Below are 16,797 nucleotides of genomic sequence, written 5' to 3' on the forward strand. Positions count from 1 at the left end.
ACAAAAAAAAATTAAGTAAATTTCAACTTCACTGATTGCAATGACGCGTGTGGAGGAATACAATCATTATTTTGCAACCTAAAGAAAGAGAACAATACCATGTATTATATCTGCATACTTTATTGCTATTACTAGTACTGCTACTACATACCATCGTAAGCTAACAGCTCACGTTTGAGTCCACAAAAAACAAACTTAAACAAGAAAATAAATAAAACAAAGGTTATATTCATAAAATGCAAATTGAGTGTAGTAGAAAGTATTGAGCAAGTTGTCCTGCACAAACATCGAAATTTGAATGCATGGTAACAACAAAGCTGAACTACTATGATACTATACACACATCCTAGGTCATTATATAGTGGAACTCCTTTACATATCAACAGTCAATCCAAACAAACTAAACTAAACTAATCAATGACAGCCTCATCACTCAAGACATGCCGCAAGCACGCTTTTACCTTGTCAAACGTAACCGGCTTTTCCACAACGAAATCAAAACATTGTGCTTTTCTGGCCTCATCACCAAATCCAGTAACTGCAACAACAGGGGTTGCCGAATTCTTTCCCGCTGTATACTTGATCAATTTGACAGCATCGATGGAGTCGACTTTGGTGAGTTTCAATGCTGTCATTATAATGTCAAACTTTACCTGACTCATTGCTCGCTTGATCAAATCTTCGCCATCGGAAACCGATACAACTATACAACCAGCTTTCTCTAGTAATTTGACAACTTGATGACGCACGGAAGAGATTGGTTCACAATATAATACATCAAGATCATGATTTAGCGAAATCTCTTCCGACATGCGTGAACTTTCACGTCGACGTTGTACTCTTAACAACGCATTTGACCTAGTTGTTTCCTCTGAATCTGATGAGTTTGGCGATGATGTTTCTTTAAAAAAGGAGTGTTGCGTATTGAGAACGTTTGGGTTTGAATAAGAATAGAGCATCGAATTCGAAACTGGAGCCAAGTTTGAATTTGTTGAAGGGCTAGTGATTGGCTTACCATAACCCTGAATGTAAGGCGAGCTTCCTGCTCTTTGATGAGTAAATGACGATGTGGTGTTTGGCGAAGACTCCTGGTTTATGCCATCATCCCCCAGTGAATAATTACTGAATGTAGAAGGTATTCTTTCGTGCCTTCCAAAGGAAACGGTTGGGCTTTCGAACATCCGATGGGGCGACTGGGACCTGTTATGCGCATTTGCTGGCGAGCCTAAAGTACCACCTGGTGGTGAAACGGGTCTTTTGAAAGGACTGGATGTATTGACTGTAGTTGAAAGATTCAATCCGGACCCATTACCTGGGGCATTGCCGAAGGATAAACCTCTTGACCTTATGACGGGTGTACCTTCCAGAGAAGATGAAGAGAAACTGTTGCGGTGTTCCAAATGTTCCGACTTTAGCCGATTGATGATATCCTTATTCTGCTTTTCCAATACCGACAAGTTTCTAAAATGAAACAGTCCAAATTCCCCTGCTTCACCTAATCTACTTGACCGACGTTCCTTTTTACCCAGCGAGGAGGAAGTGGTTGTTGTGGTTGCTGATGGTAAATGAAGTGAATTGATAGATTCTCTTCTCTGAACATTGCTCTCGGCTTCTTTATCCTCATCAGACGAGGACTCGTCGTTCGGGAACTGTGCCAATGATGCACCTCTTAAATCAAAGTAATCTGTCAGCTCTGGGTCATCCACATTGGGAACAAATGGCGCGGGCTCCTCAAAAACAGTATCCCAATTGATGTCTTTAAAGAATGGATGGGTCATTATCTCATTCGCTCCTTGTGAACCCAATCTGTTTTCAGGATTCAATTCCAAAAGTCTTCTGATCAAGTCCTTGGCCTCTGGAGAGCAAAACTTTTCGTCCTCTTCAAGTGGCAAGTCTGGCCAATCAATTTCACCTTGCAATATATTGTCAAAAACTTTTTCTGGAGTGTCAGCATGAAACGGTGGATACCCATACAAAAACTCAAACAAGATACATCCAATAGACCACCAATCTGATGCTTCGCTTTGTCCAATACCCCGAATGGTTTCAGGCGCAAGGTAGTCTGGCGTCCCCACGAATTTTTTGACACCTCCCTTATCTCCCTCGGAACTATTTCCCACATCCGATCCTAGAGTTGCCATTGTAGCTACTTTGGGTTCATACAATGCGTAATTTGTTATTGGAGAATTTGAGGATTCATCATCCATAAGGACAAAAGATGACTCTGACGCAGTTCGTGGAATAATAGGTTTCAACAATGGTGATTCTAACCCACCGGAATTAGATCTTACTCCTGTCCTATGCCTACTATTCCCACCACCAAATGCTTCCAAAAAGTGCATGGTGGGAGACGACGTTGCTTGTAGCGAATTTGTTGGTGTATGATTTTGATGAACCAATCGTGACCTTTCCAAAGAAGGAGATAAGACAATAGAGCTTGCAGAACTGTTTCTCTTTCCGCGCAGCTCGTCAACGTCTAATCCTGCGGAGCTTGGACCACTCCCGCTTCCGCTTCCTCTCCTACTGCCACCATGAGTACCAAAGATACTACGAAACAACTCAACGCTTTGTTCGTTGACACTGCTTTTCCTATGATTTGTTTGACGACCAACAACACCCAACCTTGACAAGCCAAAATCAGTGAGTTTCAAGTGACCATTCTTATCAATCAAGATATTATCCGGTTTCAAATCACGATGAATAATTCCCCTTTCATGGAGATCATTCACGCCAATAATTATCTCGGCAATGTATCGCGCCGACCATTCGAGTCCTAGTACACCCAAAGTTTTTATCAAGTTCCCACAATCTCCACCATTCAAATATTCCATCACCAAGTATAGAAAATCTTTAGATTGGAAGCTGGAGTACAATTGTGCCACATATGGAGAGTCACTTTGACGCATCATCACTGCCCTCTCGGATTTAACATTGAGGACCTGGTTCTTGGCAATCATATCTCGTTTACGAAGACATTTAATAGCAACGTATTGGCCTGTTAATTTCCTTTTGGCAAGGAAAACGGAACCAAAAGCACCTTTACTAATGGGCTTCACAATCTCGTAGTCCTTGATACCAGCTGGTTTCGTTGGCGCTTGTTGTGTTGAAACAAGTAAGGGAGACAATGGTGGTCTCGAGATGGAGCTACTTAGTTGACTTGGAGTGCCATGGGTAAGGGAATACGACGGAGAGTTTTGTTGTAATGGAGTAGCAGCTGATGTATCCAAGGATAATTTGGTGATCTTTTTATCAATCCCGGGGCCAGCATTATCAGAATCAGTTGCTTGCAAAGACATTGGTGATGACTTAACAGCGCTACTTCTTTGTATCGAAGTCAAGCTGCTCTTTTCAGCATAAGGCGCCGGCGACAAATGCCGTATAGGCGAGGAGTAATTCGTGTTGTTACCCGACGAAGTACGTGAGACCTCGTTTGACAGATGCCTCCCCTGTGGTATATCATTCCAACTGGTCTTTCTTCGTCCCGACAACGATGATGAGGACGAATTTTGCGAAAAGTTTTTTGATTCGTTCATTAAAATATCCTTAGGAGTAATGACATTGTCAAAATGAGACTCCTGAAGTAGCTCCATGGGGCTTTTGCTTCGAGAAGGTTGAGGGGCAACAATCGGTGGCGGTTGCCCTAAATTCTGCAAACTATTTTGTCGTGAATTTGGATTCAGATCGTCTCTTCGTACTAGTGGTGATTCTGTTTCCGTAATACTCGCGTGCTGCGGGACAGTAGGCAGCCTTGACCTTTCAATACTCTCTGATGGAGTACAGCTTCTCGATAACTTCGCCGCTGTTTGACTTCGAATCTTTTCAACTGTTTCTCTCACAGTTTCCAAAACCAACAAGTCAACTTCACTTTTGATTTTATTCAGGTATTGTAAGATAGAAACAAGTCGGGACAATGTTTCCAATTTGTCATTTATCAAGTCCCTTGTGTCCTCTAGCATTTGCCTTATAGCTAAGTCAGATGTTTCAATACTCACAGGATTCATCACCGAATTTAGCGACTTTTCAGATCCGGGAGAGAACGAAATATGATTTTGCAAGTCGTCACCCCTGTTGTTGCTGGAAGGAGGATTTATAGCTATAGCTTCATCACACAATTCTTTGATTCTTTGTAATGTGCCAAAGGGAAACTTTTTCGAATACATCAAGCTCTTATTTCTCGAATGGAAACTTTTCGTCATCACCTTATTTGCAAGTCTGGGAGACGAGCTTTCACTTGAAACCAATGGCAAGGTGAAGCCCTTGTATTCACGTATAACCGGCAGCACCGAGCTAGATGGACTATCTTCCTCTGATGAACTCAGCGATATTGACAGATGAGTTGAAGTGTTTGGCAGTAACAGTGCTTGCGACAGTCCCTGTGACGAGCTCAATTGTTGCAGTCCCGAGCTTTTTGAACTTCCTGGCAGAGTATGTTGCAGATACAAGTTGGGTTGCTGGGTTTGTAGGGCCAAACTTTCAATAATTTTCACAATCAACTCTCGCTGTTCAAGTATGGCATCCTGACATTGTTGCAAGTCTTCATCTGCACGATGCTCAATCAAGCATAAATCGCTGTGTTTTTCTATAAACCAAGCTGGAATATTGGTTTCACATATTCTGCACAAGACAGTATTGGGTTGAGGGACATATTCTTCTTCGGTAACTCCCAACAGCTTCAAGTTCATCAAGTACCCTTCAAAAATTTCGGAGCCAAAACCCAACAAATCAATCAATGCATTTGGTATTGATAATTCCAAATCAATTTGAACAAATGGTCTTACCGTCCACATCGAGTGTGTGGGAAGCTTGGTTTGCGAATCATGAATCAATATCCCTTGTGCCTCAAGTTCAATGAACCCTCCATCATTGGATATAGAGGTGGAAACTGAGCTGTGTTGAGACAATTGATCATGATGCTCTATCTTTTCCGTGCCTTCATCTTCATCGGATACATAATCTTCGACAGGTAAATCAATTTCATTGACATCTTCAACTGAGTTATGAGGTGTCAATTGTTCATCATCGTAAACATTTGTCCTATCGAGCATGAGCCCTTCTATATCGCCCCGTATTTCATTACCTTCAACGTCATGTCTTGTATGGTTAGTTGCAGTTATAAACTTTACCTTGTAACTGGCATCATCACGAGTCATTGACTCAATAGCTTGGTTAAACACCCTGTAATCCTCATCATTGTTCCCCAATATGATTTTGGATATTGGTCGATGGATAATTTTCAGTATGGAAGTTCCAACAATGTATTCCCAGTTTTTGGACAAGTGTCGTACCCCACTGTCAAGGTCTAGTTCCATGATTATCGTTGGGTTGTTCAGCGAAGCTAACCTTAGATCTATCTCTTCCTCTAAAGATTTGTAAGGTCCAGAACTATCCGTTTTTTGTAAGGGAAATCTATACTGTTCAGCATCTTTTGAGCCGCGATCAATATTTGGGGTCTCAAAGTCAGTGTGTTCATCTTTGGTATTTACTTTGATACGGGGTGTGTTATTTGACAACAGTTCGGCGTTAGCAGCATCACTGGAATGTCCGAGTTGGCTCAGTTGCTGACTTTGGCTTTGACTTTGACTTTCAGTATTTGTATCAATCACTAGTTTGGGTTCTTGATGTTGAGGGGAAATAGATCGTTCTTGTTCTGTGTGATGACGAGGTCGACTAGGACTGCGGAATACATCCACATTATCCAATGGTGTATTGTGTGACATATCTTTTAACAAAGTTGGATCGATAGAATTATGCACCCCTTTTTAGTTGCTTGTGTGAATGACTAACTTTGTCCAAGACTGCACCTGTACATATATGTAAATCTTAAGTTGGTACGAGCAAGGGGTCCCTTTTGATGGTATTTGGAAGTAAGGATCGAGGATGTATGAAGTTTGGTGCTGTTTGTTTGTTTGTGATGTTCGTAATATTTGTAACGTTTGTAATATTTCTATGTATGGTAAAGTTGGTGTTGCGTTCCAATATAATTTTTATGGAGGGTGAGTGAGTGAGTGATTGTGCAATAGACAGAAATTACAAAATTGTCTTACAACACAAAAGCAAGCACACACATACTTTGAATATGACTTTACTACTCTTTATCATCACTACAAGCGCACAACAGATGCCCTTGGAGGTAGGCGGACTATGGACCTAGCTTAAATTTAAAGCTAATTATGAGGCGTGTTCCAAATTACACGTTTGCTCGTTTAGTGATTGAGTAGAATTTGAACAAGGCTTTGTTTGAACTAATCACAGTTTCACCGGTAAAGGGAGATTGTAGCTAATACTAGGCCAAATGGAGTAAACGCAACTACAATACTGCTAGTGGTAATGCCCATAATAATCAAATATATACACATATATGTATAAGTATAAAGATGAAATCTAAGTGAGAACAATTTGTTGGAAATTGCTCCCGAAAGGTATTTCAAAGGGTATGAACCACAACTTGCAATGAAAGTGGAAAAAAAATCAACATGATCCTTTTATCTTTTCTAAGTAATGGTCAAACCTCATGAACTGAACTGTTGAATCTATAAACACTGTTTTTTTCTTTTTGTTCTTTTTTGAATGATAAAGACATATTTTGACCATGAAAACAATGGGACAATTGAAACAATTAAAACATAAAACAAAAAAACGCAAAAAGACGGTTGAAAACAATACTGAGATGAAGATGAGATGAGTTTTATCTTCACAGTAAGTAAATACCGCCTTTGGTAAACAAAATAGAATAATAATAATAAAAAAAACAAAACCAACACAAATAGGGGGAGGGGGTGATGAGAGTTGGATCTCGAATTGAAAAATTTTTCATGAAGTAATTTTGAAGTCGTTATGATCATAATAAAAAGATTGGTTTCGTGGCAATGGTTGATGTGTGCGATTGGTCTAAATATATTTGTATGTTGAATTACAAACATATGCCAAGTGGGGATAACTGGTTTTGAGGATACATGAAATGTATTGAGTGGGAGGGCGGATGAAGGATACTTGGTTGAGTGACTGTATGGGGGGGAACTTTTCCATTGGAAGATCTCAAAACACAAGATGGTTAAAAAACCCTCATCCTTTTTAAACAGTGTATTCAAAATTTGATTTGCTATCGAGAATGGACTTTCTCTTTATCGACTCAAGCAAATCGATATTTTTTTGTTCATTTTGTTGAAATATTATACTCTTTAAGCACTTGTTTTCCATTTCCATAGTTTTCAACTTTTTTTCCAATGCTGCCACTTTTTCTTCCAATTCCCTGGCTTTTCTTTCCATCTCTTGTTCCTTCAACTTCTTCTTGATTCTGAATCTTGCACTGGCTGCAGTATTTCTCTTCTTCTTGTCTTCGAGTGAGCTATGAGACGACGACAGTAAAGTTCCTGCTGCGCCAGATGCAACAGTCGCAGCTGGTGCATTGGTATACACGGATGGAGTATAAGGAGTAGACGCTACTGAATGTGGGGATGGAATAGTAGCTGTGTTGGCAGTAAACGCAATGTCTTGGGCTGGTGGTACACTAACATTGACTGTTTGTGGATGATTAGGTGTAGCAAATGACTCTTTGTATTGGGGTTGATGAGGATGCTGTTGTACTGGTTTCATTGGCACAACAGTATTGTCTCCAATAACATCCAATGAATAAAACTCATTAGCTGCTCCACTGAACAAGTCAAGGTGTTGTTGAATATCTTCTTCAGTGATTAAATCATGGTTACCACTGGACGAAGGGGAAAACATGTGATTGTTGTTGTTGCTTAGGGCGTTGGTGGTATCTTCATCATACTCCAAATTCAACCCATTCAAATAGTAGTTGGGATGGAAAGACATTTCTTAAGTAGTGGATGTTGGTAGGAGGAAGATGATAGCTGATGAACAAAGGAGGATCTTTTTTGCTATTGGTGAATGGTGAGATATGGCCTTTAGATTTGTGGAAGACAGTTGTTTACAATAAATTGCGTTTTCAGTAGAAAGACGAGCTGTGGAATAGAAAGATGATCAGATGAACAGATGTGAATACTTGTAGTAAGTTGGATAATCGTTGAAAGTAGAAGCAAAAGCAAAATCGAAGGGTATGAGTTTGCTTCCACTTGAAAAAAAAATTGAGAATAAAGTAAAAATTTTTAGTGTTGGTTTCACTGTATGCAGTACACAACAATTAGTAATACATTGTTCTTATTTTTATTTCATACGAGTGCGACATGATTATTCAAGCCATGTAATTTCCCAAAACAATTAGAGCATATTGATCCTAACTTAAACCCAATGATGTTAAATTAAGGATATAGACACGAGAATGTTGAATAGTAACAAGCCATGACTTTACTTGTAAGTTTTTTGATTTTAATCTGTTTTTCCTTCATTTCGCAAAGGATTTGCAGTCATTTCTCCACTTAGATATAGTCACCCTTCTATACATTAATTTGGGGACTTGTACTTTAGAAAGATGTCAGTTCTAAACAGTGTTGCATATGGTCATTGGCATGTCTACAGAATCCTTGATAGCTTTCTAAGGCTATCTTTGCTGTTGCTTCTCTTACCTTTGGTGTCAACTGTTCTTTTCTAGATAAATTTGACCGCTTAAAACACTGACCAGAACTCTTCAATTGCGTTTAGTCCTGGCAAATAGGGAGGTAAAAACACTAGCTCTATTCCATTCAGTGTTACTAATAACTGGAGATCGCAACGTTTAGGGATGGCTGCGTTGTCAAGTATCAAATTCTTGATTCCTTTAAGTGCGTTGTTTGCCTCATCTCTCTCTAAGCACAGACTTGACAAATGCAAAGAGATGATTGGCCGTGGTACCAACTCTTGTGTTCTTTTCCGAAACTGTGGTGTTGGAACCGAGTTTTCTTTTCTTGTTGGGGGGCAGTTTCAGCTGGAAGTCGCACCTTGAAGTCAACACATCCTTTGGAAGAGATGGCTCCTAAGAATGACACATTGAGACCTCTGGTTACAAAAACTTTAAGCACAGCCTTTTCACCTATTTTCGACCATCCACATTCTTTTCTCAAATTGATGTTGAATTCAGCCTCGTCGATGAAAACACAATTCTTTTCAAAGTCAGGTGAGAAAGTTATAAGTAGTAGAAATACTCGCCTTCACACCTTTAAATGCACTCCTTAATTTATTCAACAAGAAGTCTACGTTAACAGTCGGGTCGGAGAGTACCAACTCTTTCGAAAGGAGTTTGTGCTCTTTGGTGAGAAGAGATTTGAAGCTATTGCTACGCTTTTTAGGTTTCCAATAAATGCCATTGAGTTCACAGATGAATCGATGATTTCACTTTCTTTTCCAAGTATAAGCTGCTTGCAAACTGATATTGAGTGCTTGTGCAGCCTTATAAACAGAATACCTTTGCTCAATAACTGGTTGCCAGAATCTTTGCTTCTGTGCTTCAGAATAGTACCTGTATGGGCCTCCCTTACGTTTGTAAGTTTCTTCTTGTTCAGAGACAGCCTCTAAATCTACATCTACGTCATCACATTCCATATCAGAGTGCAAGTTGTCAGCTTCACTCTCATTTGGACGGAACGCTTCATTGTAGTCACTGTAATTGAAACACGATTCCAACGGTGCTCTCTCACTTTCCAAAGCCATCTGGCCTGGTTCCTAAGTAAAGCAATTACCAAGCCCACCCACATATTTGTCAGGGTGTAATTCCGGTTACCACAGGAGTGTATGTGTTGGAAGATATTGTGCATCATGATCTGCAGATGTTATTTTATCCAGACTATTTGTGGAGGGTAAGGCTAAAATTGGTGCTTAAATCATTGCCCAGAGGGTAAATCAAGCTGTCAAACCAATGCTATTGTCGTCTCCAACATTAATTTCGATTTCTGTTTGAGCAACTAGAAAACCAGATACACTTGATACTTTGTTACTCCAATCTAGCTGATTTGACTTCGAGTAGTGTAATAGCTTTGGTGTGTATGTTAATGGCTGCACTAATTAGTTTGGTTTAGAAAAACGAAAAACACGGTATAAGAATTTGCAATCAAACAATCAGTTGTAGTCGTTTTGTGTAGTAATTTACAAAAAGCAGCACTGCATATAGGATTTATGTTTACAAGTTTTGGTACCTTAAAATTCGACACCTTTTTGTAGTACAAACCAAAATATATGCAAAAGTACATATTAGCAGCGTGTACATGTATGAACATTTATATCGCTCTCGTATGAACAAAAACTAACATGCGGTGGAAAGGGAACAGGAGTAGTTAAGTTTAAACACTGGCCGGGATTGGACCTCTCGACAATTCTTGAAGCATCAAAGTGATTCGCTTTAGCCAAGTTTTTAAATCGTGAAAAGGCAGTGACATTAGGCGTTGGTTTCAGTTTAAGCTTCGCGGCGGTATAGTTTGAAAGCATGTTAGCGAGGAAAGAGAAAGAAGGGAAGGGGGAAATGAGGGGAAAACAGGAAATTGAGGGGGTTTCTGTAGGAAATATTTTAGTGGTTTTGTACATACAGTTTAGTGAAGTTTGGGAATATCAAAAAAAAGGGCCATATTTTTGATATGTTTTGACCAGCTAAATGACTATGTTGTTGCCATTTCGTTATGTAGGGATGTTGAGGCTTAGCTCATGGGTCTACTGGGACCTATTTGCTGCAATGTATCCCATCAATGATACAATGATTCAGATCACCGATTATCAGAGAGGAATTTACACACAAAGTTGAAGCTAGGATTGAAAGTTTTGAATTAGTTGATCAAACTTTATTTCAGACTGCTTCCAAATAAGGTAAGGACCTTGATTACTGAATTACTGTCTGGCTACTTATAGAATGTATGTGCATAACAAAAATCGTTGGAGTTCTCTACTATGAAAATTATTTCCCCCTTTTTTTGTTTCGTTTTTTTTTTTTTGGCAACCAAGATTGGAAGACGACCACCAAATGTGACAACCACAATCATAACCCAGTGAGTGTATGTGTCACTGACTACAAGATAAAACAAGTCTTGTAGAGAAGAGCAGGTACCATTGTTCAGAGGCTTCAATGGTGAAAATTCAGAGAGGACGTGTGTGATATAAAAGGGAGTGTTCTGTTCCTATCATAAGCTGCTATAATAATACTAATTTTTGAAATCTAGTTGGTTGATTCAATGTCACTGCAAGTTATCAAGATAAATGTTCAATGATGTTCAGAGATCAAAATGTATATCGACAGCTTTATCCTGATACCAGTTTACGTCGTGTGGCAAATTTTATACTTTGTCACAGTTTTGGAGAGTTTGATTCTAAAAGCTTACATGTTTCTAACTTTTTGAGTGCAGAACACCAATGAAAAGTGGCTAGTTTTATCTTTGGGTCACGCAACTTACTCTCTATTATGTTCCCATTGTACCAATCTTCAAGACCTTTAAGATTACACAATATTTTCAGGCTCTAAAGAGAAGTAAAAAAGATGTGTTCAACATATGAGCTTAAGCCCATTTGTCTAACTATTTTTGCTAACATATTGATAATGATAAAATCATAGTTTCGGTTGAGTACACTTGGTGTCCTAATTGCGATGGTCAGACTTTACTGGTTGTGTTACTTACAACGTATTCGATGTAAATACTTACTGCTAGTTGTTTTGCGCTGGTTTATTAGTATTCAACCAAGTATAACTCAGCATTCGTGTATATGATTTAAGTGAGCTTACCATATGGGTGGATACATAAACGCGACTCCTGTCTAGAAGAGAAACAATTAGATTTAAACTTCTAATTTTGGGTGAGATGATGATCTGGAAACAGATAGATGGGAGCGAGCCGTATGGATGGCATAAATGATCTTATGCTTTCAAGCGCGTGGCTTTGCGACCAAGAGATTTTGTTGTCATGATCAACACATCGCTAGAAAAGATCACCCTTTACTTTCAAGATACCCTTGACCGTAAATATAGAGCTTCATTTCTATCTGAAAGTTTTGAGTGGCTTACATAGAACCTAGCAACCTTACTTTTATCTCCCAATATCAATTACACAAACAATTCAATATCCACATCAATCAGCCTGATCAACTTATCCATCTCCCCTAAATCTCTATAAGTGGATTTAGCAATTTTTTCCTCTTGTTTAGTCTTTTCATTAATCAATTCTTGTACGTTGACATCTTTAAAAGCCTTGGCATTTTCTTCATTGATCAATTCTTGATAAAACATTCGAGTGTTTGTTTTTAATCTTGAAAATGGATCTCCGTCTTGACTAGATTGGTTTTGTATACTGGTTTTGTGTTTGATCTCAGCTTTTCTAATATTTTCTTGATTCAATTTCCGATTTCTCTCATTGACTTTAGCCATACTCGATTGCAATGCTGCTACTGCTGATGATGACAAAGATCCTGACCCTGTCGTTGAAGCTGCTGTACTCGCTGCACCGGTCTGATCTTGTAATACAGCATCAATGTTTTTCACTTCTTCTAGAATTTCCATCGATTTTTGTAAATTACCCTGCTGTTTACAAATTTTGTACTCATCCAATAACTTAGCTTTAGTTTTTACAGCATCATAAGTAGTATAATTACCACTTTGTCGCTGCATGCGCTGTTTTCTAGCAATCATTTCGTTAACATCTTTATCAGTTAAACCAGTAGTAAATAATGTTTGCAATTGTTTGAACTTATCATTAACATCATCAAGCAAATCCATTGATTCACCAGTTTTATCGAGTTCTTTCAAATATCTATCAAATTCATCTTGAGTAATTGGTGAATCAGAAAATAGATTCATGGCAAATGGTTTTTTTTGATTCTTGTTTTGACTAACCAAAAAATATAAATCATATTTGGAGCTCCCCATTTTATATGCTTTTTCTGGTCTTGTTTTTAAATCAATGATCTTAACCATTCTATACATGGGTGCTTTTGTGGCTCTGTCTGCACCAACATTGACCTTGGTATAAGTATCCAACACAGCATCATCAAATCCTGGATGATAGCAATACTGTGATAACAAACTCCTCCCCACTTTTATACGATTGATATCGTCCAATTTGGCCAATTCAGTCAGTCTCTTGCGTTTAATTTTCGATACTCCACCCCACATAACTTCACTTTCACTTTCATCATTATATGCATCTTCATCTTCATCACCAAGATCTTCTTCCACTTCCTCCTCATCTTCTTCTTCCTCATCCGATTCTTGTTCATAATCATCATGTCTTCTACTCTTTTTTCTGGTATGCTTTTCTCTCTCCTTTTTCAACTCACTAAGCTTTGATTCCTTCTTCGATTTGGTACCTCCAGTCTTCAGACGAGTAGAACTTCTTAAACCTTCACTTCGACCCGACTTTGACACCCTTTGCGCCTTCATTCTTTGTTGCAAATACTGGCGTTCTTTAAACTTGTCCATCTCTTGAGATCTTTCAAAAAGAATCTCCTCTCTTTTGATTTCATCCATTGCTTCCAACTCCTCACGATCTTGTTCATCTCTGTATTTACCTTCCAACGGGTATGGATTCACCAATTCGAGTTCCTCTTCACTTTCGGCTTCATTGTCGTCGTCATCATCATCATCATCCTTGTAGTCTCCTGCTTCTGATCCCACTTTACGACGCTTGGCTAAAACAGTATCATCCTCATCCGATTCATACTCCAAATTGCTACGCTTTGAGGCGTTTGATGCAGCATCGGATTCATAATCATCGCCACCTGCCAAGGCTAATAAGTCATCTTCCAAATCAGACATGGTATCTATTCAGTTGAGTGATTAATTGATAAAAGTGAGCAAGTTCACTTTGTCTCTCACACAAACAACCCCCATTTCGTTCATTTTTGTCGCACTAATCTTATGAAAATACATGTCGCAAATCACAGCTGATCATTGTCGCGGGTTGTTATTATACGACACACATTACATTTTTTGGTTTCGTTCGCACGAAAATTAGGGCTGAGCCCGCGAAAAATAAGTTTCACGTGAGCAAGCCACCCATTTGAGATACCAGAATAATCCTACATCAAGAGAAGTTGACACGCTATGGGACAAGCTGCAAAAGCATGAGCAGATGATACTCATACTCGAGCCATTCCGCTAGTTTGGCCTGTAATAAATGACATGTATTAATAACGGATACGTATGATTTGACCACATCATTATGCAACAACAAAAAATCAACTCTTCATAAAATTCACCATTCTCTCGAATCTTAACTTCTTCCTAACACTATTCTCCTATTCAGTAAATCATTGTAAGATAAGATTGGTTCATATCCACAGTTATTCTTCCAAATAGAAGTACATCTGAGTAAAACGCAAATTTAACGCAATCTTCTGGCTTCTCTTTCTGATTCCATCAAACACAAGATATCGTTTTCTCTAACTGGACCTTTGACGTTTCTAACAATGGTTCTTGAAGAGTCTTCCAAAAATTCAACTCTAACTTGGGTGACACCACCTCTTGAACCGGTTCTACCCAAAACTTTGATAACTTTAGCCAATGTAACTGGAGTTTTAGTGTCCTGATGATGGGGCGTTAGTAAACAGATGCTTCCTCGTGGACTTGTCTCGAGCTGTTTTAATAAAACATACCATTTTGATTTATCTGCTATTGATGTGTGATTTAGCTGGTAGTGGAAGTAGAATCGTGAGAAAAGAAAAAAAAATTTCGATTGAAAAATATTTTGATGAGAGTGAGTGAGTGGATTTGAAAAAAAAAAAAAAAAAAAAAAAAAGGACGTGCATCAAGATCAAAAAAATATCTGCGCCGCAGCAACATCTTTAAATAAATGAGAAATCTTTGTAAAGTGTGATCTGTGTATATACCAAGTGGAGCAGGAGGACTGATTTGTAAAGGGTGAGACCAATGCACCCTCGTATAACATAGTGTCTTTTGAAAGGATCGACCCCTTCAAAAGCTCAATGCGGGACAGACTTTCCAAAAGGGCAGTGATTTATCAACAATACACTTTTAATCATGTGACGCAGTCCATTCAGAGATACACCAGTGAAGCATTGCATCTATCCGTTGTAAATGGGTCACATGAGTATCGTGAAGATGAAGTGATGGACGAATCTGCTATCTCTTAAAATTGGCTCCACTTCTTTCAAAAATATTGTTGAGTGCCACAGTCAAAAGCTCACGCATGTCGAATCAAAGCTTTTTCCCATCTATTCAGCATCCTCTTTTTATTCTTTATATGTCCTCATTTTGTCTTCAAGAAGGCCAAGCTGCTTAATAGAAGAATATCAATCATTTTATCATTTCGCGGCCGAGATCTCTAAAAAATTCGGATTTAAAACACTCGTTCTTAAATTTAACGCCGCCTGCAGATTTCCGATACTAAAAAAGGACAAGTATCTCTTACTCATTTGCCTTTCAGACTGGAATGAAACTTCTGATAGCATAATCTAAAGTGGTCTCATTTCTATTATTCCAATCTATTGGCTTCTTCCAAGAACTTTCAAACTAAGCGATGTCTACAGCACAGGGATCTCTGGCCACGGCCACGGCCACGGCCACACTGGTGCCATCTCAGTCATCAGTTTTAGCTTCTGATAACAAGTTATCGCAATCGACAACGACAAAAACAACAAAAACGACAGAATCTCGACCTAAAAAGGTGAATGAGTTTAACGATGGGCGGGAAAAACCACATTACACATGGGGCCAAAGTTGGAAAGACTGGATCAAACAAAGCTGGAGTTCAAACTATGACAATTCAACCATTGAGAGTAGATTATTGTCGCAGTTACCATTTTATCCTGAAAGCGATGGTAAAAGAAGAGCTAGCGTTGTCAATACTGATATCGGAAATGGACAGTTTATTCACGAGTTTTACATTGAGAATATTGAAAAAGATGAAACACCAGATATTTGTAAAGAGATTGTTTTGGTACATGGGTACGCGGCATCACTTGGATTATTCATTGACAATTTTGATCTGTTGAGCTCCATACCGGGGACAAAGATCCATGCTATTGATATATTGGGATTCGGATTGAGTTCAAGACCAAAGTTTCCTAATCTCGCCTCATCTTCTAAACAAGATATATACAAAGTTGAGGATTGGTTTATAGATCCTTTAGAGACGTGGAGACAAAAGCGTGGGATCAACAAGTTTGTACTAATGGGCCATTCCTTTGGAGGGTATTTGAGTTGCGCTTATGCTCTAAAGTACAACAAGACAATAACGACCCCATTGACTGGGTTGCAATCGAATTTAATTGATAAGCTTGTTCTTATAAGTCCCGTTGGGGTGGAGAGAAACAAGTACTCCTTTTTGAAGAAGGAATCCAATCCACGCATTTCACTTGAACAAGAAGTTTTGGCAGATCAAGAGGATATAGTAGAGGGTAAACCATTGGAAGAACCGCCAAAAACACGCACAAGGCAACTTTTTGACTACATGTGGGAAAAGAACTATTCACCTTTTTCAATAATCAGAAATTCTGGTCCAGTTAAGTCCAAGCTCATTTCGAGATGGACTACCCATAGGTTCGCTCATGTGTACTATCACGACCAACAAAGTTTTCAAAACATGCATGATTATATCTATAGAATATTCAATGGGAAAGGATCTGGGGAGTATGCTATAACAAGAGTGTTGGCAGTTGGTGCGTTGGCCAAACTTCCATTAATTGATCGATGTCCCAAGAGGTTTGTTGATATGAAATTGCCTACCCTTTGGATTTATGGAGATAAAGACTGGATGAATGATGAAGCTGGACTAGAAATGACAAACGAAATAAATGATTTGTCAATCGATGAGTATTCAAAGAAGTTGGCCTCATTCAAAATCATCAAAAACGCCGGCCATCATCTTTACCTCGACAATCCTCCTGATTTTGCTCGAGTCATTTTCAAGTTTCTCAATCTTAAATAGA

At 38.8% G+C, this 16,797-nt stretch overlaps 5 protein-coding genes across 5 annotated transcripts; 1 reads left to right on the forward strand and 4 right to left on the reverse strand. All coding sequences in view use genetic code 12, as the record gives it.

The window, feature by feature from the left end:
- Positions 1-410: 410 nt before the first annotated feature.
- On the reverse strand, positions 411-5,717 carry RIM15 (protein kinase; the record flags this gene model as incomplete). Its single annotated transcript, XM_036811992.1, has 1 exon — positions 411-5,717. The coding sequence occupies one exon, from the start codon at positions 5,715-5,717 to the stop codon at positions 411-413; it is 5,307 nt and encodes a 1,768-aa protein (XP_036668373.1).
- Positions 5,718-7,071: 1,354 nt separating this feature from the next.
- On the reverse strand, positions 7,072-7,818 carry MET28 (Met28p; the record flags this gene model as incomplete). Its single annotated transcript, XM_036811993.1, has 1 exon — positions 7,072-7,818. The coding sequence occupies one exon, from the start codon at positions 7,816-7,818 to the stop codon at positions 7,072-7,074; it is 747 nt and encodes a 248-aa protein (XP_036668374.1).
- Positions 7,819-11,956: 4,138 nt separating this feature from the next.
- RTF1 (Rtf1p) lies at positions 11,957-13,663 on the reverse strand (the record flags this gene model as incomplete). Its single annotated transcript, XM_036811994.1, has 1 exon — positions 11,957-13,663. The coding sequence occupies one exon, from the start codon at positions 13,661-13,663 to the stop codon at positions 11,957-11,959; it is 1,707 nt and encodes a 568-aa protein (XP_036668375.1).
- Positions 13,664-14,231: 568 nt separating this feature from the next.
- Positions 14,232-14,505, reverse strand: RPS28B (40S ribosomal protein eS28; the record flags this gene model as incomplete). The annotated part of the gene is made up of 2 exons (XM_036811995.1): positions 14,232-14,432; positions 14,503-14,505. The coding sequence occupies 2 exons, from the start codon at positions 14,503-14,505 to the stop codon at positions 14,232-14,234; spliced, it is 204 nt and encodes a 67-aa protein (XP_036668376.1).
- An 881-nt stretch (positions 14,506-15,386) lies between these two features.
- On the forward strand, positions 15,387-16,796 carry CPAR2_702300 (uncharacterized protein; the record flags this gene model as incomplete). The annotated part of the gene is made up of 1 exon (XM_036811996.1): positions 15,387-16,796. The coding sequence occupies one exon, from the start codon at positions 15,387-15,389 to the stop codon at positions 16,794-16,796; it is 1,410 nt and encodes a 469-aa protein (XP_036668377.1).
- Position 16,797: the final 1 nt, after the last annotated feature.

The sequence above is a fragment of the Candida parapsilosis genome, contig 006110 (assembly GCF_000182765.1).
Source record: "Candida parapsilosis strain CDC317 annotated contig 006110".
Lineage (NCBI taxonomy): Eukaryota > Fungi > Ascomycota > Pichiomycetes > Serinales > Debaryomycetaceae > Lodderomyces > Lodderomyces parapsilosis.